This window comes from Crotalus tigris, unplaced genomic scaffold (genome assembly GCF_016545835.1).
Source record: "Crotalus tigris isolate CLP2741 ecotype Arizona unplaced genomic scaffold, ASM1654583v1 scf7180000018124.1459596, whole genome shotgun sequence".
Taxonomy (NCBI): domain Eukaryota; kingdom Metazoa; phylum Chordata; class Lepidosauria; order Squamata; family Viperidae; genus Crotalus; species Crotalus tigris.
In genome coordinates this window covers 13,962-40,850 of record NW_024096836.1, presented here as the reverse complement: position 1 = coordinate 40,850, position 26,889 = coordinate 13,962, and the positions used below count along the sequence as shown (strand labels likewise).

The following is a 26,889-nucleotide window of genomic DNA, read 5'->3' as shown; positions in this document are numbered from 1 at the left end:
GCACATCAGTCATGCAAGAATAGAAAGGCTCCCAAAAAGAGAAGCTACCTTCTGGTAGGTGATTCAATTATAAGGGATGTAAATTTAGGAAAGGACACAGAGGCTTTGAAAGAGGTCAGGTGTCTTCCAGGTGCTACTGCCAGTAGGGACAAGAAGCGTATTTCTAAAATAATCAAGAATGGCAGCAAGGACTGTGATGTGGAGGCTATTGTACATCTTGGCACTAATGATCTGTCCCAAAAAGATGTACTCTCTGTGCAGAATGATTTCCAGAGCTTGGGGAAGGAACTTAGCAGAATAGGCTGTAGGCTTACTTTCTCAGAGGTTTTACCAGTGTATAAGGAGCAAAACGGAAAAGGCCAGCGCATAGCACAATTCAATATGTGGCTAAAGGAGTGGTGTAAAGGGGAAGGCTTCGGATATATTAGTCACGATGTCAGTAGCTGGTCCAATCAAAAGATGTACAAAAGAGATGGTTTGCATCCATCAAAAAAAGGGACTGAGTTACTCGGCTATAAATTCACAGATTTTCTGGAGGGAAATTTAAACTAAACAGCGGGGACAGGGAGTTAACTGATACGGAACAACCCTGTCCCCGGCAATTTAAAAACTATAGGGCTATCAGTGCATGTAGCATAGATGTGTGTGTGGACAAGAATACCAACCTTGCTACCAATCAAAATGAAGCCTCTAATAGCGAGTGCCACATAAAGTGCACTAACCAAATAGGTGGTAAGACAATAGGGGAACTCAGGCACCACACAGGTTATGTAGAAAGGAAACACAGGGCCACCCACAAAGGACTCAAATGTTTATACACCAATGCACAGAGTATGAACAGCAAACAGGGTGAACTAGAAATTCAGGTTAATGAGGGCAGATACGATATTGTTGCCATTACGGAAACATGGTGGGATGAAACTCACACATGGAACACACAGCTAGAGGGATTTAAATTATTTAAAAGAAACAGACCAAATAAAAGAGGAGGTGGAGTTGCTCTCTATATAAGAAATAACTACATCTCCACAGAAATAGAGTACAACAATGATAAAAACTGTCTTGAATGCATTTGGGTCAATATAAAAGGGGGGGGGAAATGACATTGCCATAGGTGTATACTACAGACCACCCAACCAAACAGAGGAAATAGATGAACTTTTTGCTAGTCAGCTAACTAAGGTATGTAGGAAGCACACCACAATAGTAATGGGGGACTTTAACTACCCTGACATCAACTGGGAGACAAACTCCGCACCAAGTGGAAGATCAAACAGGTTCCTGGCAAACCTAGCAGACAACTTTGTCTCCCAAAAAGTAGAGAAGGGAACTAGGGGATTAGCCATTTTGGATCTAATTCTCACTAACAGAGATGAAATGATAGACGGTGTTGAAGCCATAGGAACCCTGGGAGGAAGTGATCATGCAATATTAGAATTCAACATTATAGAAGCACAACCAATAGAACACAGTCAAACTAGAGTCTTGGACTTCAAGAGAGCTAATTTCAATAAACTTAGAGAGGGCTTGGGAAGGATTCCATGGATGAGAATCCTCAAGGGGAAAACAACTCAAGAAGCTTGGGAAATTTTGAAAAATGAGATAATAAAAGCACAGTCTAGCACAATACCAACAAAGAGGAAAAATAACAGCTCTCAAAAGAAACCAGCATGGCTGCATAAAGAACTCTCTGACAAATTGAAAGATAAAAAGGACAAGTACAGAAAGTGGAAAGAGGGGAACATAACTAAGTCAGAATATCAGCAAATAGCCCGAGCCTGCAAAGATGAAGTGAAGAAAGCCAAGGCTCAAAATGAACTAAGGCTTGCGACCAAAGTCAAAAATAACAAAAAAGCTTCTTTCAACATGTAAAAAACAAGAAAAAAGTGAAGGAAATGATTGGTCCATTAGTGGGTGGAAGTGGCAAGAAGGTGACAAGCAACAGGGAGAAAGCAGAACTATTTAACATTTTTTGCATCTGTCTTTACACAAAGGGAAAAAACAGACCAACCTATCAAAAATAGTGCCATAAAAAACAAAACAGAAACACAAGTTAAGATAGGCAAGAAAATGGTTAGGAGCACCTGTCCAGCCTAGATGAGTTCAAATCGCCAGGACCAGATGGATTACACCCCAGAGTTCTCAAGGAACTGGCAGATGTGATATCGGAGCCACTGAACTATATTTTTCAAAGATCCTGGAACACAGGGGAACTACCAGAGGACTGGAAAAGAGCTGATGTAGTTCCCATCCTCAAAAAAGGAAAAAAAATGGATCCAGGAAATTACAGACCTATCAGCCTGACCTCAATACCTGGGAAGATCCTGGAAAAGATAATCAAACAACGAATCAACGAACACCTAGAGGCAAACAAAGTCATTACTAAAAGCCAACATGGGTTTGTCAAAAATAGATCATGCCAGACAAATCTTATTGCATTCTTTGACCAAGTGACAAAATTAGTGGATCAGAGGAATGCTGTGGACATAATTTACTTGGACTTCAGTAAGGCATTTGATAAAGTAGATCACAACCTACTACTTGACAAGATAGAAAAATGTGGGGTAGACAGAACCACCACCAGATGGATCCGTAGCTGGCTGACCGGCCGTACTCAGCGAGTGGTCCTCAATGGAACTGCATCTATATGGAGGGAAGTGTGTAGTGGGGTGCCCCAGGGCTCTGTTCTGGGCCCAGTACTCTTCAACATCTTCATCAACGATTTGGATGAAGGGATAGATGGGGAACTCATCAAATTTGCAGATGACACCAAGCTGGCAGGAATAGCCAACACTCCAGAAGACAGGCTTCAGGTACAGAAGGATCTGGACAGACTTGAACACTGGGCACTAACTAACAAAATGAAATTCAATGGTGAAAAAAGCAAGGTTCTACATTTAGGCAAGAAAAACCAAATGCACAAGTACAGCATAGGTGGCACCATGCTCAATAGTAGTAACTGTGAGAGGGACCTCGGAGTCCTAGTAGACAATCAGTTAAATATGAGCCAGCAGTGTGCGGCAGCTGCCAAAAAGGCCAACACAGTACTAGGCTGCATTAACAGAGGGATAGAATCAAGATCACGCGAAGTATTAATACCACTCTTCAATGCCTTGGTAAGGCCACACTTGGAATACTGCATCCAGTTTTGGTCACCACGATGTAAAAAAGATGTTGAGACTCTAGAAAGAGTACAGAGAAGAGCAACAAAGATGATTAGGGGACTGGAGGCTAAAACATATAAGGAACGGTTGCTAGAATTGGGTATGTCTAGTTTAACGAAGAGAAGGACAAGGGGGGACATGATAGCAGTATTCCAATATCTCAGGGGCTGCCATAAAGAAGAGGGAATTAAGCTATTTTCCAAAGCACCTGAAGGCAGGACAAGAAGCAACGGGTGGAAACTAATCAAGGAGAGAAGCAACCTAGAACTAAGGAGAAACTTCCTGACAGTGAGAACAATTAATCAGTGGAACAGCTTGCCTCCAGAAGCAGTAAATGCTCCAACACTGGAAGTTTTTAAGAAGAGACTGGACAGCCATTTGTCCGAAATGGTGTAGGGTTTCCTGCCCGAGCAGGGGGTTGGACTAGATGACCTCCAAGGTCCCTTCCAACTTTACTATTATTATTATTATTATTATTAAGTGTGAAAAATGGTCATAAGTTACTTTTTTGAGTGCCGTTGTAACTTTGAACGGGTCACTAAACAAACTGTTGAAAGTCAAGGACTACCTGTATTCAAACCAAGCAAGTCTACATTACATGTGAATGTGTGAAATGTTCTGAGATGGGGTCTGAGTGGGTCAAAAAAAGTCAAGATGGCAGCTCTGACTATACAGTGAAATACTTTTTTTCCTTTGTGCCATATTTGCAATCCATGGGGGGAAAAAAGGATCAGAGTTTCCAATGGTGGTTACCACTGTAACCTTTTTAATCTTCCCTTTGTTGATTCCCCTGTGGTCTGAGAATGTTCATCAGACAGGAATTGCAAGGATTATTATCAGCTGCCTACCTTCGCCTTCTTTGAAGCTTGCTAGCAAGTGCCAAGGCCTGAGGGAGGAGGGACAACTTGGGAGGGGAAGAGTGCTGGAGATAACAATAATAAAGTTGGAAGGGACCTTGGAGGTCATCTAGTCCAACCCCCTGCTCAGGCAGGAAACTCTACACCATTTCAGACAGATGGCTGTCCAGTCCCTTCTTAAAAACTTCCAGTGTTGGAGCATTCACTGCTTCTGGAGGCAGGTTGTTCCACTGGTTAATTGTTCTGTCAGGAAGTTTCTCCTTAGTTCTAGGTTGCTTCTCTCCTTGATTAGTTTCCATCCGCTGCTTCTTGTCCTGCCTTCAGGCGCTTTGGAGAATAGCTTGACTCCCCCTTCTTTGTGGCAGCCCCTGAGATATTGGAACACTGCTATCATGTCCCCCCTCAGGGATGTGAAGGGATCTTGTGTGAAATTGGGGAATATGGACCTTGACAGGAATCAGAGGTGCTAAGCTGAGTCCTCTTCCTCCTTTTCAAGGACACCGACCAGGGAAAGGAATTTGTCCTGGCGCCGGAGGCACCACATTCCCAAAACTTCAGAATGGGACCTGACTGGACTGCTCTCCCAGAGGAGTTTTGGACATCAGGGACTGCGCTCAATACATGCTTTTCATACGGTTTTCCTTCAGAGCGTGCCTTGCTCACGCTGCACTTAACATCTCCAGTAAAAGTACCTTTTCCTTAATGCTTATGGAGTCAAGGATCATTCTTTCCTAGGGAGCAAGTTGGGGCCAGTCTGACAATTATTGTGAACTCCTATAAATCATATAAAAACTATCTTTGCACGTTTTCTGATATGTTCAAAGTAATCTGCCATCGAATGTGAGATGAAGTCAAAAGAAGCATGTCCAAGGAAAGAAAACATTCCCCCTCCAATATTTATACATACATATTATACAGGTGGTCCTCGACTTACGAGCTACCTGAAAAAGGGGACTTATGACCAGAATCCTAAGTTCCCACAATCAGCCCCTGGGGTCACATAATTGCACTTCAGGTGCTCAACAGCATAGCCATCTGTGACATCTTGCAGTCATGTGACCAGGTTTTATGACAGTTTTGCCAAGACCCACTTCAGTTTTGGCAAAAATCATACCATAGCAAATGGTGGGACTGCTTAATGACCTTGGTGTTCACTTATCAACGGCCACAAGAAGTTGTGAAATTGGATCGGTCATGTGACTGAGCTGTTTTAAGATCGTTACAATTTATGACTCCATTATAATCTAACAGGTTCCGTTATGGTCTAACTTAGTGGTTCTCAACCTTTTTAATGCCACGACCCCCAACCCCCAAGACTACTCAACCGGTCATAAGTCGAGGACTACTCAACCGGTCATAAGTTCAGCACCGTTTGCAGAATGGGACTTTTGGCGGGCTCAGCAGGGCAGAGACAGCCTGGACAATTCCTATTGGCTTTTGAAAGCCAATAGAATTAGACTCTATTCAAAAGAGTCTATTCTATTGGCTTTCAAAAGCCAATAGAATAAAAGGGAGTAGCACAGCTAAGGAAAAGGGGGGGGGAAATGGTGGACTGCATTGTTTGGCGACCCCTGTGAAATGGTTGTTCGACCCCAAATGGGGTCCCGACCCATAGGTTGAGAACCACTGGTCTAACTTAACGACTACCTGTATAAAGGAATATGAATTAGGACTGTACATGTTTTAAACCAAGGGCCTTCAAACTTGGCAACTTTAAGACTTATGGACTTCAATTCTCAGAATTCCTCAGCCAGCCTTGGCTGAGGAATTCTGGGAGTTGAAGTCTACAAGTCTACAAGTCTTAAAGTGCCAAGTTTGAAGGCCCCTGTTTTAAACTAATATGGGAGAACTGCTTTGACTTTCCTGTAAATGCAGCAACTCTTTGCTTTTCATTCCAGCATCCTAAATATAAAAAAAGATGATGCTCCTTGAAGAAATCCATTGATTCAAATTACTTCAACTTTTAAAGCATCATCATCATCTTTTTTTGTCAGGAACCCACATAGTCCTGTAAGAAGACCTGCATGTCTCCATGAAGAGTGAGGAAGGACTATGACAGTCTTTGTGAAGGTTTCTTCTAAATCATTTTCGTTAAAGCTTGCACAGCCCTAATCTATACATTATAATTACGTTTTAGGCTTACTTTGGTGTCCTGGCATTCGGGTTTCAGCTCCTGTTACTGATTGCTTGAAAATTATGAAAGGCAGATTTGTCAGATGATATATTTTTTCTATCCTGCTTTATGGAGTAGAAGTTGGTCTCTGACAGAAGGCCACCTGAAGAGACTAGAAGCATTTGAAATGTGGATTTACAGGCGGCTGTTACGTATAAGCTAGGTTGACAAGATCAGAAATGAGGAGGTGATAAGCCGCCTGGGAAAGCTGAGGGAACTCATCAAAACAATTAAAAAAATGAAAATTAGAATATTTCGGAGATGTGATGCGACACCCAGAAAAATACGGCATGCTCCATTTAATCCTCCGGGGAAAGATTGAAGGCAAACGAGGTCCAGGCAAAAGAAGAACATCGTGGCTTCAAAATCTAAGGGACTGGTTTGAACAAAACTCAGCAGCACTTTTTCGTGCAGCTGCTGATAAAAACAGGATGGCCAACATGATCCCCAACCTCCGATAACGGATATGGCACAAGAAGAAGAGATTCAGACGATGTCAGAATAGTGATCTAAACTTAGGTTAAAGTTTCTGTCTCACTCACTGTTGGGCATTCACTGCAGATCCTTTTGAATGGCTGGCTTGTCAGGTCAATGGGCTGAGGCTTTCCCAGGAGAGAGTTCAGTGTTTTCTGAAGATTCTTTCCAGGGAGTTCTTCGGATCCAGGCCTTTGAGTCAGAAACTCCAGATGTTGCCTAGGGAGAGAGGGAAGAGGCTGGCGATTGGCCCTTTGCCTTTACATGCCGGTAGTCCTCAACATACGACCACAATTGAGCCCAAAATTTATGTGGCTAAGTGAAACATTTGCTAAGTGAGTTTTGCCCCATTTTACAATCTTTTTTTTTTTTTGTTAAAAGAATCATTGCAGCTGTGAAGTTAGTAACACGGTTGTTAAGTGAATCTGGCTTCCCCGCTGGCTTTGCTGGTCAGAAGATCACAAAAGGGGATTACATGACCCCGGGGCACTGCAACCGTTGTAAATATGAATCATTGGCCAAGCATCCAAATTTTAGTCAGGTGACCATGAGGATGCTGCAACACTCATGTGAAAAGCAGTCTTAAGTCACTTTTTTCAATGCTGTTGTTAAGTTTGAAGCGTCACTAAATGAACTGTTGTAAATTGAGGACCTCCTGTATTATTGTCTTGTGGACTTTGCATGTTGCATGCAAGGCATGAGAATTGCAACAAAAAGTTGGATGGTTGGGTACTTTCTTGTCAGGTTTGAAGACAGCCATGCCCTCTTCCAGAGTACTCCATTCCAGTACCTTCCTTATTTTTTATTCCCCTTACGAACAGGGAGTTATCACTGTATTTTTGTAGCCATTGAGCGAGCTTGGTCTTCATTTACGTATCTTTGTACCCTCCCCTCAACTACAAGAAGACTTGGGGAACTGAGTTCAGAACGAGGTAGTGTGGATCACTGGATTTTTTACATTACTGAAAAAAAGATAATTTAGAACATAGAGGAAACTTTCTAAAATAGGCATTCCTTCTAAGTGCTTCTGATACAGCACTCAGCCAAACTTGGCTGTATTTGAGAAAGCTAGCAAAGATCAGACCTGGTTAGTATTTGAGTAGGAGATTTCCAGAGTGTAACAGAATGATAGGCTAGACTGGCATGTAAAAACACATCATGGAAGAAAGCAACAGCAAGCCACATATGTACTCTTGTCAAGAAAACTAGAGAATCTAAGCTTGATCAGGGTTTTTATCTTCCATCCTCGTTCTGAACTCAGTTCCCCAAGTCTTCTTGTAGTTGAGGGGAGGGTGCAAAGATATGTAAATGAAGACCAAGCTTGCTCAGTGGCTACAAAAATACAGTGATAACTCCCTGTTCTTAAGAGGAATAAAAAATAAGGAAGGTAATGGAATGGAGCACTCTAGAAGAGGGCATGGCTGTCTTCAAACCTGACAAGAAGTACCCAACCATGCAACATTTTGTTGCAATTCTCACGCCTTGTATGCAACATGCAAAGTCCACAAGACAACAAGAAGGAAGAGATACAGGTAGTCCTCGACTTACAACAGTTCATTTAGTGACCATTCAAACTTACAATAGCATTGAAAAAAGTGACTTAAGACTGTTTTGTGTCCTCTGTGCTTTTCCTGGCATCCTGGCTTCAGCCGCAACGAGCAAGATGACATTTTCTAAAGCTAATTAACAGGGAGTCGTTAATAAGAGATTGGACAACCATTTGTCTGCAATGCTATAGGGTAGGGGTCCCTAACCCCTGGTCCGCACAAACAAGCAAAGCCCCATTTGTGCGCTGCCTGCATCCCATCCGTGGGATGCAAGCAACGCACAAAATCACACACTCTTGAGTCTGTGAAAAAACTTTTCTCCATGGTGCCCCAAAGGTTGGGGACCGTTGCTATAGGATTTCCTGCCTGAGCAGGGGATTGGACCAGCAGACCTCCAACTCTGTTATTCTGTTAAACTTCACCAAGCTGCAGATCAACTGAATGAATCCCTACAAAATTAACCTGGAGGTAATATTGAATCCAACAGAAGACTTTAGGCCTTGATAAATTATATGATTTTCCTCAGACGAGGCTGACTTTATGAGATTTCCTTCCATAACGTAATGGCTTTTACTTGTGGGGTGCCACAGAAGTCCAAAAATCTGTTAAAAGAACAGAAATATTATCATTTTGCATTTTCCAACAGAAGAGAATATATGTAGCTCAGAATTGAACCGAGTTTGGTTGTTTGCTTGCAGATGTTTCATTATTTGATTGGGTAACTTCATCAGAGCTTCAATGTTGTTACCTGGTTAGATAATGAAATGTCTGCAAGTGAACAAGCAAACTCAGGTAGCACCAAACAGTTCACATACTGCATTCTGGCAGGGAGAAATTAAAAAAAAAAAAAAAACCTCAATCCACAGGTTAGTTGATTACATTCAAGCATTACTTTGCTAAAAAAAAAATAGTGTTAATGAATCTGGGTTTGAGCCATAGACTGATAATGGTCAAGAATGTCCTTAAAAATGGCATCTACACCACCAATAACATTTGTTTAGGAAATTACAGGTTGATGGCCAAACCAATTGTTTCTTCTTCCTAGGATCATTGCTTTCCTTCTAGGAGAAGGATAGGATTATAATGTGTTTGTGTGTGTGTGTGGGTGGTGTAACAACAAAAAGTAGGGGCTCTAGGACATGAAGAATGATAGAACATGGCTTCTCATACAGCAATAAATCAGATTAAATAGTATAACTTATTTTAATACCTTTGTACCCAGAGTATCTTTTAATTTGCTCCAAATACATTTTGAAACCCAAAATCAATGTTGATTTAAATATGCTTACAAGCTTGGGCATGTTTGGCATAAGAAATCATAATCATAATCCTGGCTTCTAACTAATGTTAGTGTGGGGGTTAATTTTATTTGTATGTCTGTGAAAAATGAAGGAAATTTTGAGGTTTGTCCACCAACAACTTTTCTGTTCATAGTAAACTAAGATAAACTAGAAATTATGTCATGGTGGAAGTGGCCACGGAGTTCTAATAGACAAACAGTAGTATATCTGAAATATGTATAATACACAATGTGATGAAAAGAAATTGACTTGCTTTGTTAGCTGTGCTGAATCCAAATTTCGGTCTGATGCAGCTCTGTAGGTCTTTTGTTTTCAAAACAGTATCCTTAGAGACAGCATAGGTAACCTGACAGCTCCCAGAAATGTCCTCCTAAACAATAAAAATGGGTATACAGTGATTAAATTAGCAGATGTAACATTAGCCCGTGACATAATTCAAACATCTGTTTTATTTTGTTTTTTAAAGATTTTACCTGTGAAATTTTGGCTATTTTACATGCACTGTGTTAGATCGCTTCTTATAAAACAGATTCTTCTGGGTTGAATTTATATTAAATCCACTTCATTCCAATGTGTTCCAGACTTAGAGATTCCCATAAAAATGCAGGACTGCCTGAAACCGTTTCTCTAGAATCTGGAAATAGTTGTCCTTGCTTTTAAAAATAAAAAGGTATCTGAGAAGGGTAAACCAGTTATGACTTTTTTCTGTATGGAAGGGCAGGAATTGCCCTGTGATCTCATATGTAATTTTAGGTACTTCTTTTGTCATTGGAATTAGCAATACATTTCTATGATAAGTGCTGTTTATTCAGTGTTTAGTTTTCTGTTTCTGGAAGCATAATCTACAATGGTTATATTGGTTTACTCTTGATGAGTTTGCCTTTACCCTAGCTGTGGTTTATATATTTGTTGTCACTGCTTGTTTCTGCTTTGTGCTTTTTAAAAATATTCTTAGCTGTGCAGAGTAATGAATTTAAGGAAAGTAGCCATATAAATGGAAATCATTCGACCAAATAAATGACCATTATAGATTAGTATTGTTCAAATCATCATGAAACTTGCCTAAACCATAATGCCTGACTTATTTCAATGTACGAAAACACTTTTTTAGCCAAGAGTGGTAGATTCAATATTCAGGTAAAATTATGGTAGTCCTCAATTGATAACCAGACATATGACTTACAAAGTTATGACAGAGCCTTGAAAGGTACTTATAACTCTGTACCAAAGTTCTGAGACCCGCCCTCCATGGTCATGTGACTTGAAAACGAGCCTACGTTTACAATTGTTTGCAGCATCCTATGGTCACATGATCATGATTTATGACGTTTTTGCTGAAAACTAGCATTTACTTCCAACTTTTGACAAAAACACCCCATAGCAAACAATGGGTTCCCTTAATCACTACAGACTCATTTAATGATCAGGGCGATTTGCTTAATGACTGCTGTAACAAAGGTCATAAAATCGGGCCAGTGATGTGGTGACCTGCTTTATGACCATTATGACTTATGATTGTAATGGGCAAGCTCCATTATGGTTGTAAGTTTAGGACTACCATTTTTAGATAGATGTCAGAATTGCAGATGCTATACAGTTCAGTGAAACCTTATATCAGACATGTCAAACACAAGGCCGGATGCAGCCTGCGAAGTGGTTTCATGTGGCCCACGAAGCCATCCTGGAAACAGTGAGGGAACGGCCCCCGCTGCCTTGGCCCTGGCCCAGGCTGGCCGGGAGCCAATGTACAATTTTGTGATGGCCATCTATACTGAAATGCATTCAGTCTTAGCTCCACAAGGCCGTTTAGAAATAGCAAGAAACCAGCCCCTGCTGCGTCAGCCCCGCCCCCTGGGTGCATGCTGGGGAGGTGTCACCCTTTGTGAGGAATGAAGAAATGGACCATGCCTTGGCGCTTGCTCCGGTCCCACCCCCCTTCTGCCAGAGACCCTCAGATCTGTCCCACTCCTGCCCAGGCACCCACAGGCACCCTTGACGCGAACAATGTAGAGCTGGCCATGCCCACCCAGTAGGCCACACCCACTCTATCCACGCCCACCCAATAGGCCACACCCACCCTGGCCACACACTCCTGCCCCCACCGAGGGCAACCACAATGCTAATGCGGCCCTCAATGAAATTGAGTTTGACACCCCTGCCTTATATTGTACCTCAGTCATTGTTCCAGAATGGATCTGAAACTGGAGAAGGCTGAGAAGACCTCGCTTCAGTTCCAAAATTAAAGGGTTCTCTTCTTTGGCTACATAGAAAGCTTCAACCTGCAAGATAAAGGTCAGTTTTTACAGGGAAAGGTCAGCTTTTAAAGCTTGGGAAAGAATAACAAAGTGCACAGGAGATTCATGGCAGAAAGAGGCTTTCTCAATTCACTGTGGTCATTCCCTTCCTCTTTCTGCTCCCTCCCTGCGTTAGAGGGGTTAGGTGGGAATTTCAGGACCTATCATCTCAATTCAGCTGGAGGGCAACTGATTGGGGAAGATGAGATGAGAATATGGAGCAATTGATGCATTTGGTAGTAGCAGAATCCAGGAGCTGCCTATTGATATCAATCTTACTCCTATAAAAAAAGGGCAATGCTTGTCCATCTGAAAAAAGGAGTGCCCTCTTACTAAGCACCGTAACATTTTTGTGTATTGAAAGCTAAGATCTCAATATGCAGTCAAGGGTGGATGCCCAGAAAAATATGCTTGAACACAAAACTGAAGGGAAAACAGCATGTAAACAAGTCTGAATGAAAAGGGGCCATCAGCAGTTTGTAGGCAGAGAAATATTTACATACCTTTCCCTTATTCCAATGGAGGAAAAATGGTTGCTGGACTTCGGTAGCGTTCAGTGAGCCTTTTACAGAATGGCCTTTGCTAGTCTGATCCTTCTTTTCCAAATCTTGATTGATGCCTAAGTCATGGAGCTAAGTCCCCCAAATGGGTAGAATAAAATCGGGACACTTCAAATCAACAATGTGCATTAAGAGGTGAAAACTGTGTCATAAAGCAGTATATAAGAATACAGTTTCGAGCAAGGAGGTAGATCAGATTTTAAAAGGAAAAGGAGAACTATAGTTGTATTTAGTCTTAGATGTAGTGTAGAATTAGGCCACAAATAGGCGAAGTGGTGGCACAGAGGCTTAACGATGCTGGAACTGCTGACCAGAAACGGTCCACATGCCAATGGTTCGAGCCCAGCTCTGTGAGATGGAGTGAGCTCCCATCATTCGATCCCCAGCTCCTGCCCACCCAGCAGTTTAAAATCATGCAATATTGCAAGTAGATTAACGGGTACCATTTCAGTGGGAAAAACCTAGCTGTGTTTGTATGTGTGGGTAGCAGAAGCTGGCACTGGACCTGGCTGAACACGAGGCATTGTGACATGAGGTGAGGTGAGGTGAGAATGGCAGAGGAACCCAGAAGAGCCAGCAACACGAACGCCATTAGCTAGCTCAGTGGTTCTCAACCTTTCTAATGCCGCAACCCCATAATACAGTTCCCCATGTTGTGGTGACCCCCAACCACTTATACATCACCGGGTGCCAGGGGCGTGGCCAAAGAAAAGGGGGAAAAATGGCGGACAGCCTTGTTTGGTGACCCCCGTGAAATGGTCGTTCGACCCCAAATGGGGTCCCGACCCACAGGTTGAGAACCACTGAGCTAGCTGGTGTAAAGTTGTTTGCCTGCCCGTGGTGCACCAAGGATAGGCCCGCAAGCGCTGAACAGCATGAACTAGCATTCTAAGCTGTCAGGATTGCATTGTGTGTCTAGCATGTGTAGATTTCCCTGACACTATATGCCATATGTTAAATAAATAAATAATGTTAGGCCACAAATGGTTCAGTCAGAAGCAAGATGGAATGCTGGTATGGAGAACGATCCAAGAGTGCTCATCTTGCAATGATTGTGTTCTCATTTCTTTCTCCTCTTTTTCATCAGTTAAATACTGTGTCATTGTGACAGTGTGTCACCACTGTTCCATTGAGAAGAGTTTTATTATTACACTTACTTTTATAAATGATTTAGATTTGCCTTATACATAATTTGTTTACATCAAGATGCTGACCTGGAAACCAGGAAACTGTGGGGTCTAGTCTGACCTTAGGCATGAAAGCCAGTTGGGTGACTTTCGGCCAGTCACTCTCTTAGACCAACCCACCTCACTGGATTGTTGTTGTGGGGCAAATAGCAGGACGGGGGAGTAATATATATATTTGCTGCCTTGAGTTACTTACAAAGTAATAAAACGTGGCTTAACATTTTAATAAATAAAAGCTAAGTCTTGCTTTTTTGTCAAATAGCTCTTCAGAAGACTAGCGCTGACAGGAAGAAATGTATCATCTGAGTAGAGTTAAATAAAGTTGAAGGGTCTATAGCAGGGGTCTTCAAATTTGGCCCTTTTATGACTTATGGACTTCAACTCCCAGAATTCCTCAGCCAGTGTGCCTGGCTGAGGAATTCTGGGAGTTGAAGTCCACAAGTCATAAAAGGGCCACATTTGAAGACCCCCAATCTATAGAATGGCCATATCTTCCACAGAAGCTGAAAACCAAGAAAGCAGAAAAGCAGAACTAACTTGGATTTGGAGCAGCTGTTCGCCTGCATTGTCGGTGTTGCTCCACAAGAGATTCACATCAACCACAGCTTCTGCTTGGAGCTTGCTTCTTTGCAATGTTGGCCTGGATAGGAAACTTAGTTGGCTGTCTAGTGAGTATCGGTACTGATAGAGAATTCCTGAGCTGAAAGAAAGTGTTTTCAAGTTTCCTGAAAAAAAAAAGAAGAGTCCCATGCTGATGTAACTTGGAAGCTTTTAAATAAGATATTGAGTCATTGATACTATCAATGATATATGATCATTGAGTCATTGAGTCATTGATACATGAGAAAAAACTGGTTAGCTGGATTCACTAATTTTAGTAAGCCATGTTTTCTCTTAATCATACGTTTATTGAAAAAGCTGGATATGATTGGCTTCACGCAAAAGCTAACCCATGAACAAGCATTATGGCATTAAAACACAACATATACATTTTAACATAATGTACTCAGCAACATAGCTTGTTGGAAGAATGGCTGAAGTCTCCTGTAACCTAGTTTTGTGTTACTTCAGAAACTATGTATCAACATTTTACTGTGAAATCCATGCTGAATGCAATGGCTTCCCTAATTACCATCAATAACTATTTAGTTTTAGGAGAAAGTAACACAGATACAGAAAGAAACAACCAACCCTTAAGTGTCTCTAAGTCAGGGGTGTCAAACTCAATTTCATTGAGGGCTGCATCAGCATTGCGGTTGCCCTGGGGGGCCAGGTGGGTGTGGCCAGGGTGGGCATAGGCAGTAGTGCAGACTACTGGGTGGGCGTGGATGGAATGGATGTGGCCTACTGGGTGGGCATAGCCAGCTCTACATCATTCGCATCAAGGATGCCTGTGGGGGCCTGGGCAGGAGTGGGACAGATCTGAGGGTCTCTGGCAGAAGGGAGTGGGACTAGGGCAAGTGCCAAGGCATGGTCCACTGCATGAGCCTCACTATTCCTCTCAGGCCATGTGTGGGGGGGAGGGCTGAATGGTGGCATAGACTGCCTGGAGCCTTGGGCAGCAGAGGTCAAATGCCCAGCCTGGCCCTCAAGCACCCATGGCACCAAACCCAGCCCCACTTCCCCAAGGGTGTGCCCAGGTGCACTTATCTCCTCCTCAAGGCTGCTGCTGCTATGCTTGCTCTCCTTAGCCAGGTTGCTCATGATGAGTACCAGGGCAAAGTCAGAGGGAGGCCCATTCCCTCTCCATGGGAGGAGACCCGGCTTTGTATCCAAAGCTTCCTTAGCAATAGGATGGGAGACCCCCAGGATAGACCAGGAGGAGGGGGCAAGGGGATGGTGAAAGGGCAGCAGGGCAGGACTAAGGCAGGAGTTCCCTCAGACTCTTCCTCTCTTTCCTTCCTTCCTTCCTTCCTTCCTTCCTTCCTTCCTTCCTTCCTTCCTTCCTTCCTTCCTTCCTTCAAGTATAGAGTGGTGGGAAAATATTTGAGATAAGGGAGGGAGAAAAACAGACAAGAAACAAAGCTGGAGAGGTGTCACTTTTCGTGAGGTATGAAGAAATGCACCATCACCTGGAAGTAGCCAGCACATGGCCCTCACCTATTTCACATATCTGGCTTGGTGGGCTCTAGAGAGGATGCCATGAGCAGCGTGAGAGTCAACATTACCTGCACAATGCCACCCAGCCCCTAGCCTGCCCAGTCTCAGCAGGCAACAGGGTGCTCTCCTCACAGTGCTGAGAGGTTGAGCCGGGCGGTGCAAAGCTCGTCAGCTTTGCACTTTGCTGCCTCCTGAAACTGGGCAGACTGGGGGCTAGACAGCATTACATTTCTCATTAGATTCGTGCCACCCGGCTCAGCTCTTGGCGCTGTGAGGAAAGCGCCTCGTTGCTTGCCGAAACCGGGCAAGCTGGGGGCTGGGTGGCCTCCCACTTCTTTTTGGATTTGTGCCGCCCGGCTCAGCTTCTTGACGCTGTGAGGAGAGCACCTTGCTGCCTGCCGAAACCCCTCCCTTGGAGCGCATCAAGCCGGATAGGTGAAGTAGGCGAGGGCCATTTGCTGGCTACTTCTAGGCGATGGTGCATTTCTTCATTCCTCACAAAGGGTGACACCTCCCCAGCATGCACCCAGGTGGCGGGGCCAACGTGGCAGGGGCTGGTTCCTCACTGTTTCCAGACAGCCTTGTGGAGCTAAAACTGAATGTGTTTCGGCATAGATGGCCACCACAAAATTGTACATTGGCTCCCGGCTGGCCTGGGCCAGAGCCAAGGCAGAGGGGGCCGTTCCTTCACTGTTTCCAGGATGGCTTCGCGGGCTACATGAAACCACTTCGTGGGCCACATCTGGCCCCTGGGCCTTGTGTTTGACATTTCTGCCCTATAACATTTCAGACAAGTGACTGTCCAGTCTCTTCTTAAAAGTCTCCAGTGATGCATCCACAACCTCTGAAGGCAAGCCATTCCATTATTGTTCTGCTATTTTGAGCTAATTAGCTCTCATCAGTCAGCCCTACCCTGAGATTCGAACCTGGGCTGCTTGCACGTTAGGCAGCTGTGTTGATACACACACACACACACACACACACACACACACACACACACACACACACTTTTATTTTTTATTTATAGTAAAAAATACATTTTTAAACTATAATAAGTGCCAATGAATTCAGAAGCGAGGTCTGGTAAGAAGGCATGTAGGGGGTTGCACAGCATAGCTTAACACTTTAGGTGTCATTTGTCATCATTCGAAATCCTTTAATTTGATTTGGCCACATCAGTTTTATTTTTCAACATTGGTTGAGACCAAACAATACATTTCGGTCTCAGGGTCCCTTTAATAAATTAAACATTTAGCTTTATTATGCAATGATGCAATTAGGTATTTATAATTTCTCTGAAGCCCACCTTTTCAATGCTCTCAGTTGTTAATTAGCATTTCAATTGGGGGTTTAGGTTTTTCAATTCTATACAATGTCCACAGCAAATCGTGTTTTTGAAGTATCAAAAATAATAGTCACAGAAAGCAACACATGCTCAGAATTTGCAGCACTATTCAGAGGCAAAGCTTTTAATCCAGGGATGTGAAATCAGAAACATCCTTTTTTTAGATCTTACATTATAGAGAGTGGCTGGCATCAGGGGTTTGGGGTAAAAAAAGTGACAATAATTTCCCACAATGTCCAATTTCCTCTTGTGCCCTAAAATAACAATGTTCTGTCTCTTACCTTCTGCTGTAGCAGCTAAGAAAAAGAAAAGCCACCAAGTGTACCGGGAAGCTGCCTGCAACTTCATGGTGTGTTTTGCTGGTGCAAAATTGAGCACACCAATGGGCAACGAATCCAGCCAGGAGGAGGGCAGTGAGGTTGTTCTTTCAAAAGAGACTCAGCCGAACTGAGAGTAACATATCATGTGGGCACAGCCCAGTCTTGCTTCCTATCCCCAAGTTACACATCACAAGGAAAAGCAAATTATTAATAGCTCATAGCCAGTTAAATGAAAAAAGGAAGTATCGAAGGGAGAGAGAGAGAGAGAGAGAGAGAGAGAGAGAGAGAGAGAGAGAGAGAGAGAGAGAGAGAGAGAGAGAGAGAGAGAAAGAGAGAGAGAGCTTCAAATCAAGATAGGTTTGAAACAAAGTGATTTGGGCTCTCTTAGAAACTGTGAGTGTCAATCAGTCTCTCTCCTGAATGGGCCCTTTTTATTCCTTGCACAACCATTGAGACTGCTCCCCCCCCCTCTCCTGCTTTCATCCCCTTCTCTGTCTCAAGAGGGGAATTGACATGGAAACTTTGTAAGCTGTAAAAGGAGGCCTCTCCTTCCCTGGTGTACACGGGGAAAACTCCCTGTGCCTCCCACTAGAATTTAAAAAAGAAAAGGGATTTTTGCAACAAATGCTTTCAGGGAGAAGATGCCATCCCACCAGCCCAGTCCAATACATTTCATTATATCTTCTGCAAGCATTTTTTTTTTTAAGCCAGGGAAGAACAACATACGATTTTCCCTTGACATGTATCCTCCATAAAGGTAGGCCTTGACTTATGACCATGATTAAGCCAAAATATCTGTTTGATAACAAGACAAGTGTTTGTGAGTTTTGCCCCATTCACGATTTTTGTTTTGCCCCAATTGTTAAGCAAATCGCTGTAGTTCTTTAAGTGAATCATGCAGTCATTACGTGAATTTGGCTTTCCCCATTGACTTTGTCAGAAGCCAGCTGGAGAGGTTACAAATGGTGACCCCATGTGAATGTGACAGTTGTCTAGCGCCTGAACTTTAATCACATGACCATGAGGATGTTACAACAGTGGTGTGAAAAACGGTCATGTCACTTTTTTCAGTGTTGTACCTTTGAACAGTCACTAAACCAACGGTTGTAAATCAAGGACTATCTATGGTCACTTATGTTGGCTGATGCTGGCTCTTCCTCCTTCTCCAAATTACTTCATTTGGGAGAAATAAATTTGAGGCAGTACAATGCAGAGTTCGGGGTTTTGTGTAGCATGTTTACACATTTTACTAGAGGAAAGTTGTGTTTGTCTACGAGGGCAAATCATCTGAGTGTAGTAGCACTTTTTCTAACAAATTTATTAAAAAACATAAGCAAATTTATTTTTTTGGGAAAAGGTGCTCCCAGATTCCTTCTGGTTGTTTACATACCTTTCTGATAATAGCTGGTTCTTTTAATCACATTAATTTGCCAAAGTAAGATTAGGAGCTTTTGCTGCCCAATCAAATTTATAAAGAAAAAATAAATCTCTTTGTTAAACTTGTGCAAAATGTTTCAGTCTTAGGGACCCAGATAGAATTGATGTTTAATTGTTTTGGTTTTTAAAAATATTATTTAAAATACAAATAGTCCTCAACTTATAACCATTCATTTAGCGACCGTTTGATGTTACAACAGCACTGAAACAGTGACTTATGACCATTCCTCAGACTTACAACCATTGTAGCAACCCCACGGTCACAGGGTCAAAATTTGGGCAACTTAGCAACAAATGTATGCACTTATGACAGTTGCACTGTCCCAGGGTCATGTGATCACCATTTGCAACCTTCCCAGCCATCTTCTGACAAGCAAAGTCAATGGGGGAAGCTGGATTTGCTTAATGACCATGTGGTTCACTTAAAAACTACTGTCAATCACTTCACAACCATGACAAAAAAGGTCATAAAATCGGTACAACTCAACTTAAAACAGCCTTGCTTAGCAATGGAAATTCTGGCCTGAATTGCGATTGTAAGTCATGGACTACAATACTGGTATAGTTTTATTGTTGTTAGTTGCGAAGTCGTGTCTGACCCATCGCGACCCCATGGACAACGTTCCTCCAGGCCTTCCTGTCCTCTACTATCTTCTGGAGTCCTTTTAAGCTCACTCCTACTGCTTCAGTGACTCCAGTCAGCCACCTCATTCTCTGTCGTCTCCTTCTTCTATTGCCCTCAATCTTTCCCAGCATTAGGCCCTTCTCCAGTGAGTCCTTCCTTCTCATTCAACTTCAGGATCTGGCCTTCTAAAGAGCAGTAGGGGTTGATCTCTTCTAGGACTGACCAGTTTGATCACCTTGCAGTCCAGGGGATAGTTTTAGTTTTATACAAATTTTCAAGGTGGAGATGAAAAATCTTTCTTCCCGCCTAGCTTCCCTCCTGTGTTCATTATTTAGTTTTGTGTGACAAGTATATATAGCACTGGCTAGCTTGCTGTGTAATTCTCACAACCTGAAAACTCCTGGCCTTCCATATGACCTGGCTGCATTATGTTGGAGTGGATATAAGATGCAATTCAACATTGTCTCTTGCATTTGCTTGATCTTCGGTAACTCTTGATAAATCTTTCCATGGCCAGAAAGCAAACTGACTTTAGGAGCCAAAACATTTTTAACACTTCATTTGCTAAGTCTGATCATCATAATTGTGGCAGGACATCAATCCAGTACATACATAAATAAAATAAAGGCAAAGATATAAAGGCAAATTCTGTGAAATACATCCTACCAGCATTCATCAGTAATTTGCCAGAAAAGTTGGGTTTTTATTATGTTAGTTCCTTTTTATTACCTTTTCTACCATTTACCACTACAGTAAATATTAAGATTTATTAGGACAGGATATAGGATGCTCAGATTATAAACAATGTATTTGCTTTTTAACACATACAGTATTATGAATATATTAACAGTATTACAGTAGAAATACTTTCTTTCCATTTTGATTGTTTTGGTTCTTTTCCCTTACTTTTTGTGTTTTAGAGATTTTGGCTGAGAAGTTGACTTCACTTCACTTCATGGGGTTTAGAATATTTTGGTAGTCTTTACTCTAATCATAATTCTAAAAAAAAAAACGTGTTCAGTTTTCTCAATTTTCGAGGCCTCTGTTAAAAATTTGCATTAAGACTCATTTCAGTTTTCCCTGTGCTCTATGGTAGACTTATGCTAGGCCAGGGGTAGGCAACCTTGGCTCTTTTATGACTCGTGGCTGGCTCAGGAATTCTGGGAGTTGAAGTCCACGAGTCATAAAAGAGCCAAGGTTGCCAACCCTGTGCAAGGCTGCCACAAAAAAGAGGGGTGGTATCAATCTATGCTGAGGATTACCGTGCTCTTAAATAAAGAGTATTTCCTTTTTGTTGCATTAAGCAAGACATGGCATAAGATCATGCAGACAAATTTATTTCAACTAAATTTTTTCACATTCATGACCTTGATGGTAGTTGGTTATTATGGAATCTATGGAGAAGACCAAGGCAGGATCCAGAGTGGACTCATGATGGATCATTGTGATCAAACCCTGTAACCACTACTAAATTAGAACATTTATCCAGTATACTATCCTATTCATAATTTCAGTATGGATACACTAAAATTACTTTTAGTGGAAGATATGACCTTAAAGTACGTGTGTATGTGTGTGTATGTATTTTGGGGTCAGCATACGGGTGTGTACAGCTACTTTGGTCCTGGCTGTTCTGCAGAACCTAGTATTGAGCAAAAGTAGATATGATGAAATATATGGGCCCAAGAAAATTAAGGATCTTGTGCTGTGGGGTGTGTGTTGGAGAGAGAGGGGGGAGGAGGGGAGAGAGGGAGAGGGAGAGAGAAAGACAGGGACACTGCTATTTTTCATGTGGAAAAAAGAAGTCCTTTTCTTCACCAATTTCAGATTATTCTTATGTCTCTGCTCCCATCTAGAATAGATTTTAGCTTTTAAAGTTTGCCTCCAATGGCTCCTTCAAAAATGAAAAACATCTTATTCTCTAATGCTTCCAAGCATGAAAATGAGAAAAAAATTCATATAACTTATCTGGTTTAAAAAAAAAAAAAAAAAGCAAAGAGGAGGTGAAGACTATCAGAAGAAGTTGTGGTTCATAGCTATGCCACTTGTAGGATTTGTGCAGTTCTAAAGAGCTCTAGATCAGAGGTCCCCAAACTTTTGGGCACCAGGGACCGGTTACGTGGAGAAAAGTTTTTCCACGGACCGGAGTGTGCGTGGGTTTGTGTGCTTCCTGCATCCCATGGATGGGGCTTGCTTGTGCGGACCAGTTGCTGCCATGCTGCGGCCTGGTACTGATCCACAGACTGGGGGTTGGGGACCCCTGCTCTAGATGATTAATTTTGCTACTTTATTGGTATTTATAGAAAGCGTTGGAGCATTTGCTAATTTTAGCCATGCATAGTACCAAGGTAGAAAATGCAAACAAACTGGTCCAAGTCAAAGATCACTTTGATTAGGTTAATGCTTTTGAACAAGGGCCAACATTCCTTTTATTTTTTCCTCCCAGAGGGAGGCTCTCTAAAAGTTAGACTTCGTTTGGAAATGAACTTACGAAAGGTTTTTTCTTTTTAAGCTCTACCACTCAGGATGCCATTTAAATTCAGTCAAGGTTGATAGGAAGAATAAAGTCACTTAATTAGAGCTCATATCATGCAAACTGAGAAATATTTGGCAAAACTTTCATTTTTTAACAGGCAATCAGATAGGTCAAAAAACATCTCTCAGCTTTTATGTCAAAAGATCCAACTGACCACAAAGATAAGGTTACATTCATACTTTCTCATGCTGGGTTAATTGTTCCTACAGTTCCTATTATTTCCAACCAGCTACTTCTGATAGGAGATAAGGGAAATTATAATTTATACTTGTGGATGGCCCAGATTAAAGAAGACTAACGGATCAGAGATCAGAGCACAAGCTGAAAGCCGAATACATTCCGATATGTATTTAATCTTCTGGCAGCTAAGCAAGCTATAGTTTCCAAAGTGTAAATCTTATTGCATAGCAGAGCTTGCAAGGAAAATGTTGGAGGTTTCAAATCCAATCTCATGGATGTCTATTGTGTCTACCCAACCTGGCATTACCTCTTGTTCTGATGTAGCTGCTTTGTAGTTACTGGTGGTGCTTCCTATTATCCAGGAGAGTATCCTAACCTAATCCTCATATATGAGATAAGACAAGTATCCTCAACTACCAGTTCATGAACTGCCACCAATCCCAGCCTGCCAGGAACTGGCCACACAAGTTAGTGAAGCCCCATCTGCACATGCACAGGATGCAGGCAGTGTGTGAAACCATGCCCTTCCCGGTCCATGGAAAACATGCTCTCCAAGGAAATGGGGAGGCCACTGAAATAAGAGGACCACAAAAAATGTTTTATTACCAGAGAATGAAAAAGTAAACATGAAATTTCTATAATCCATTGTTGTTGTTGTTGTTGTTGTCCTTTTCTTCTTTTTCTTTCTTTCTTTCTTTCTTTCTTTCTTTCTTTCTTTCTTTCTTTCTTCTTCTTCTTCTTATCATCATCATCATCTCATGACAATGTGAAGTCACAGCTGCCAGTTCTTTAGCTGGGGTTGGCATTTATATGCATCAACCTCTCCCAAAAACCTAGGATCTCATAATCTGTTGACGTAATATATGTCTGGATCCAAGCAGTAGGGCTTTTCCAATTGGCAGATAAAATTTTATCAATTTGGAAATCCTGCAATATTTTTAACCTGCTCATTTTCAACTTCTTTTTATCAATGATATATTTTTCATTAGTGGCACAGCATAATCTGTAGAGATGTTCAATTGAATCATTTTGACAACTGTTGTTTTTATTGAAGAAGAAACTTCTTTAAAATGCAAAATAATCAGTGCTGCAAAGAAAAATCAAAATGCAGATCTATTGCTCCAGACAGATTACAAGGTGCTGGAAGTCCGTTACAAACTGCTCAATTTTTGCACAATATCTTCATAAAAGAAGAGATGGGGCACTGTTCAAGTTAAGGTTATAGATCATAATCTTAACAAAGCATATCTTGCCATGCACAACCTGAGTATATGCAAAAATGTTTAATGTATACAGAATTTCTTAACTTCTTCAGAGCAGTAATACAAGATACAATAGTTTAATTAGCACGTTCAGGAAAGAAATAAACAGGTTAGCACACAAACACAAATATTAAGCAGTCTGCCTTTCAATTTATCTATTTCTATAAATTATAGAAGATCCTTGAAAGGTTTAGGAATCTTGGAATCTGAATAAGGAAATCCCCATTAATATTGTTAAGACTCCCAGAGTTATTCTGTGGTAAAATGGGCAGCCAATAAATTGGATAAATACATTTAATAATTCATTAAGGTGCATTCTGGGAAGATTGTTTGAACTTCCCCTACTCCCAATTTGCATAATGAAGGACTAACAGCTCTTTGACCAAATAAAATTGAAATCACCACGTGATGTCCGTCATATTTTGAAATACTTTCTTATTTCTCAGACTCCAAGACTTTTCTTACAGTATCTTACAAATCTGTCTGGGTGAAATTCAGTACATCTTCCCTTCACTGGCATTCTCTACAAACCTTGTTTCTACAACACACAAAAAGCAGGGTAAGATGACATATACATTCCTGTCTGTATGCCGATTTGTTATTGTCTCGAATGAGGCCAATCACTGTTATATCATCTGCAAACTTCAACACTTTAACAGAGGAATCTTTTGAGATGCAGTCATTGGCATATAGAGAGAAATGGAGAGAGTACACAGCCCCTGTGCTAATTGTACAGGTATCCGGTGTTTTTTTTTCTTTAAAAAAAAAAGGTGCCGGAACTCACACATGTCATACAATCCGCCTTGCCTACTCTACAAAGTTCCATCCCAAAAAGGTGCCGGAACTCCGTTCTGGGTGTTCTATGCGAAAAAAAGCCCTGCAGATATCTGATGTGATTTTGCCTAGTTTCACTTGCTGCTTCCTGTCTGTTAGAGATCACTCACAGGTGTGATCAGGCACGGCCTGTTGATTTACTTTAGTGAGAAGAATATCTGGAATGATGGTATTGAATGCTGAACTGAAATCTACAAAAAGGACCCTTGCATAGGTCTTTGGAGATTCAAGATGTTGTAGAATGTAGTGCAGAGCCATATTAACAGCATCATCTGCTGATCTATTTGCATGATAGGCAAATTGCAATGGCACTGAAAAAAGTGACTAATGACCATTTTTCACACTTACAACTGTTGCAGCATCCCTTTGCTCCTGTGATCAAAGTTCAGAGGCTTGGCCACTGACTCATATTTATGATGGTTGCAGTGTCCTGTGTTCACCTTTTGTGATCTTCTGATAAACAAGGTCAATGGAGAAGCCAGATTGACTTAACAACTATGTTACTAAATTAATAACTGCAGAAATTTACTTAACAACTGTGGGAAGAAAAGTTGTAAAATGGGGCAAAACAACTATTTTACTTAGCAATAGAAATTTTGGGCTCAACTGTGGTTGTGAATTGAGGACAACCTGTAGTGTAGAAATTACATAGGATTTGGATGGATTGAGTGATTTGGAAAGTAGATCAGAAAACTAGGACTGATGATAGCTCCTTGTCAAGAATAACGAAGGTTACAAGCCTGGGTTTGCAGGCATGGAAAATGTGAAAATACATTACAGTGTCGTTTCCCAAATTTGCATTCTATGCGTTGGATTTCCTAGGTGTCTCAGTGAGAACTGGTGTGAAATTACATAATTGCATAATAGGAATGATAAGAAATTCCAATCAGAATGAAAATTCTGTTCAACTCTTTCTCTAGGGGTGAGTAGCCCCTGCTGAATTACAGCCATGAAATGGGTCTGTAACTTTTAATAAGCAGATTCAAAAAAGGCTGAAAGAAGTGGATGGTGGAAAGGGCAGAATAGCAGGTCACAATGACCTTCACAGTAGATAACTAGGAAGCTAAATACACATAGGGTTCCATTTCATTTGAGTCCCTGTTACACTATGAAGGACTTTGCCCAAATTATAATTTGGCTGTACTTTATTGAATGGAATCTTTCCACATCAGACAGACAGTTAAATTAGGAAGTTTCATAAACTCTGATTGGGCTGATGTACTGTTAGGTGCCCCGGGGTGCCTGCCAAAGAATCTGTGAATCTTTCCTTTCCATGTTCCTTTTCTTAAAATATAAAATAAGATGTTGGAATAACTAAATGATGCAAAAAAGAGGACATAAAGCTGCTATAAACTACTATGGAAGTAACCTGTAGCATCTGAAAGAACTGAAAGGTTGAAGTAAAGAAAAAAAATTAAGATGGGAATGGTAACTACAGGCAGTCCTTCACGTACGACCACAATTGAGCCCAAATTTTCTGTTGCTAAGTGAGACACTTGTTAAGTGAGTTTTGCCCCATTTTATCTTGCTACAGTTGTTAAGTGAACCACTTAAGTTGTTAAGTTAGTAACACGGTTGTTAATTGAATCTGGCTTCCCCATTGACTCTGCAAGTCAGAAGGTCGCAAAAGGTGATCATATGACCCTGGGACACTGCATCCATCATAAATATGAGACAGTTGTCAAGGCTCTGAATTTTGATCATATGACTGCAATGGTCGCAAGTGTGAAAAATGGTCATAAGTCACTTTTTTGAGTGCCATTGTAACTTCAAATAGTCACTAAAGGAATGTTTGTAAGTCGAGGACGACCTGTACTCGTTCAGAGATGACATCCCATTTCCAGAATCATTTTTAGATCCAGTAATACTTCTGGACCCTGAAAGGGACACGTTCACTTTTCACAGAAAATGAAAATGAGGGATGGATGCATTCCAACATTTTCTTTGGAAGTCTGCCCATTCAACTGGGGTGAGGAGATAAGGGCAGCCAGAATGATAAAGAGACCATAGATAAAGGCGAGGAAGAAGAGCGAGAAGCTAAGTTTCCCACTACAGAGGTTTTATGAATAGAAGACCCAATCTATGGACAGGCATTTTTTGAGAGATGCCCATCTGATGATCTCAAAATTCTGGATTGTCCACCAGTCAGAAATGGTTGAACATTGTATGATATCCACATTTAATTTCATTCCAATGGAAGATATTCAAGTGAGGAACCCTTAGTTTTTTCTCAATCTCCCCTCTGAGGTATAATCATGTTTTTCTTTAAGTTTTCTCAACTGTTTCAGAACTTTTGTTGAGCAGCAGTCATAGGTGTCTGCAAGCCAAAAAACTCAAGATAGCGATGCAATTCAGATTAAAAAAAGGGGGTAGGGCTTCTATTATGCGTCAAGATTGAAAAGTCAAGATTGCAGTTGCCATCTTGACATTTTGGACATTCTCCTGTAGACATCCGCCCAACAATTCTCATCACCAGAATTCACTGTGGCAACATCTCTTATTAAGTATTTAATATGCTTTATTAATGTTTGATAACTCCTCTCCCTCAAAATGTATGAAACTGAACAATTTATTATTCCAGTAATTCTCAATTTGACACTCTCGATTGCATTAAGAGGACAACTTCCAAAATTCCCAGCCATTGAGGCTAGAGCAATTTTGGGACCTGTAGATCCATAAATTTGGATGGCACC

General features: G+C 41.5%; 1 protein-coding gene across 1 annotated transcript in view; it reads right to left on the bottom strand.

Annotated features, from left to right (window-relative positions):
* Positions 1–17,482, bottom strand: part of LOC120310110 (microsomal triglyceride transfer protein large subunit-like) — a 30,375-nt gene extending 12,893 nt beyond the window's left edge. Inside the window, exons 1-7 of the mRNA XM_039348152.1 lie at positions 17,284–17,482; positions 14,095–14,282; positions 12,314–12,442; positions 11,688–11,795; positions 9,770–9,886; positions 8,678–8,817; positions 6,737–6,887 (exon numbers count right to left, since the gene is read on the bottom strand). Coding sequence (XP_039204086.1) covers positions 6,737–6,887; positions 8,678–8,817; positions 9,770–9,886; positions 11,688–11,795; positions 12,314–12,442; positions 14,095–14,282; positions 17,284–17,350 — 900 coding nt within the window. The 5' untranslated portion in view covers positions 17,351–17,482. The remainder of the gene's footprint in view (positions 1–6,736; positions 6,888–8,677; positions 8,818–9,769; positions 9,887–11,687; positions 11,796–12,313; positions 12,443–14,094; positions 14,283–17,283) is intronic.
* Between the last annotated feature and the right edge of the window lie 9,407 nt (positions 17,483–26,889).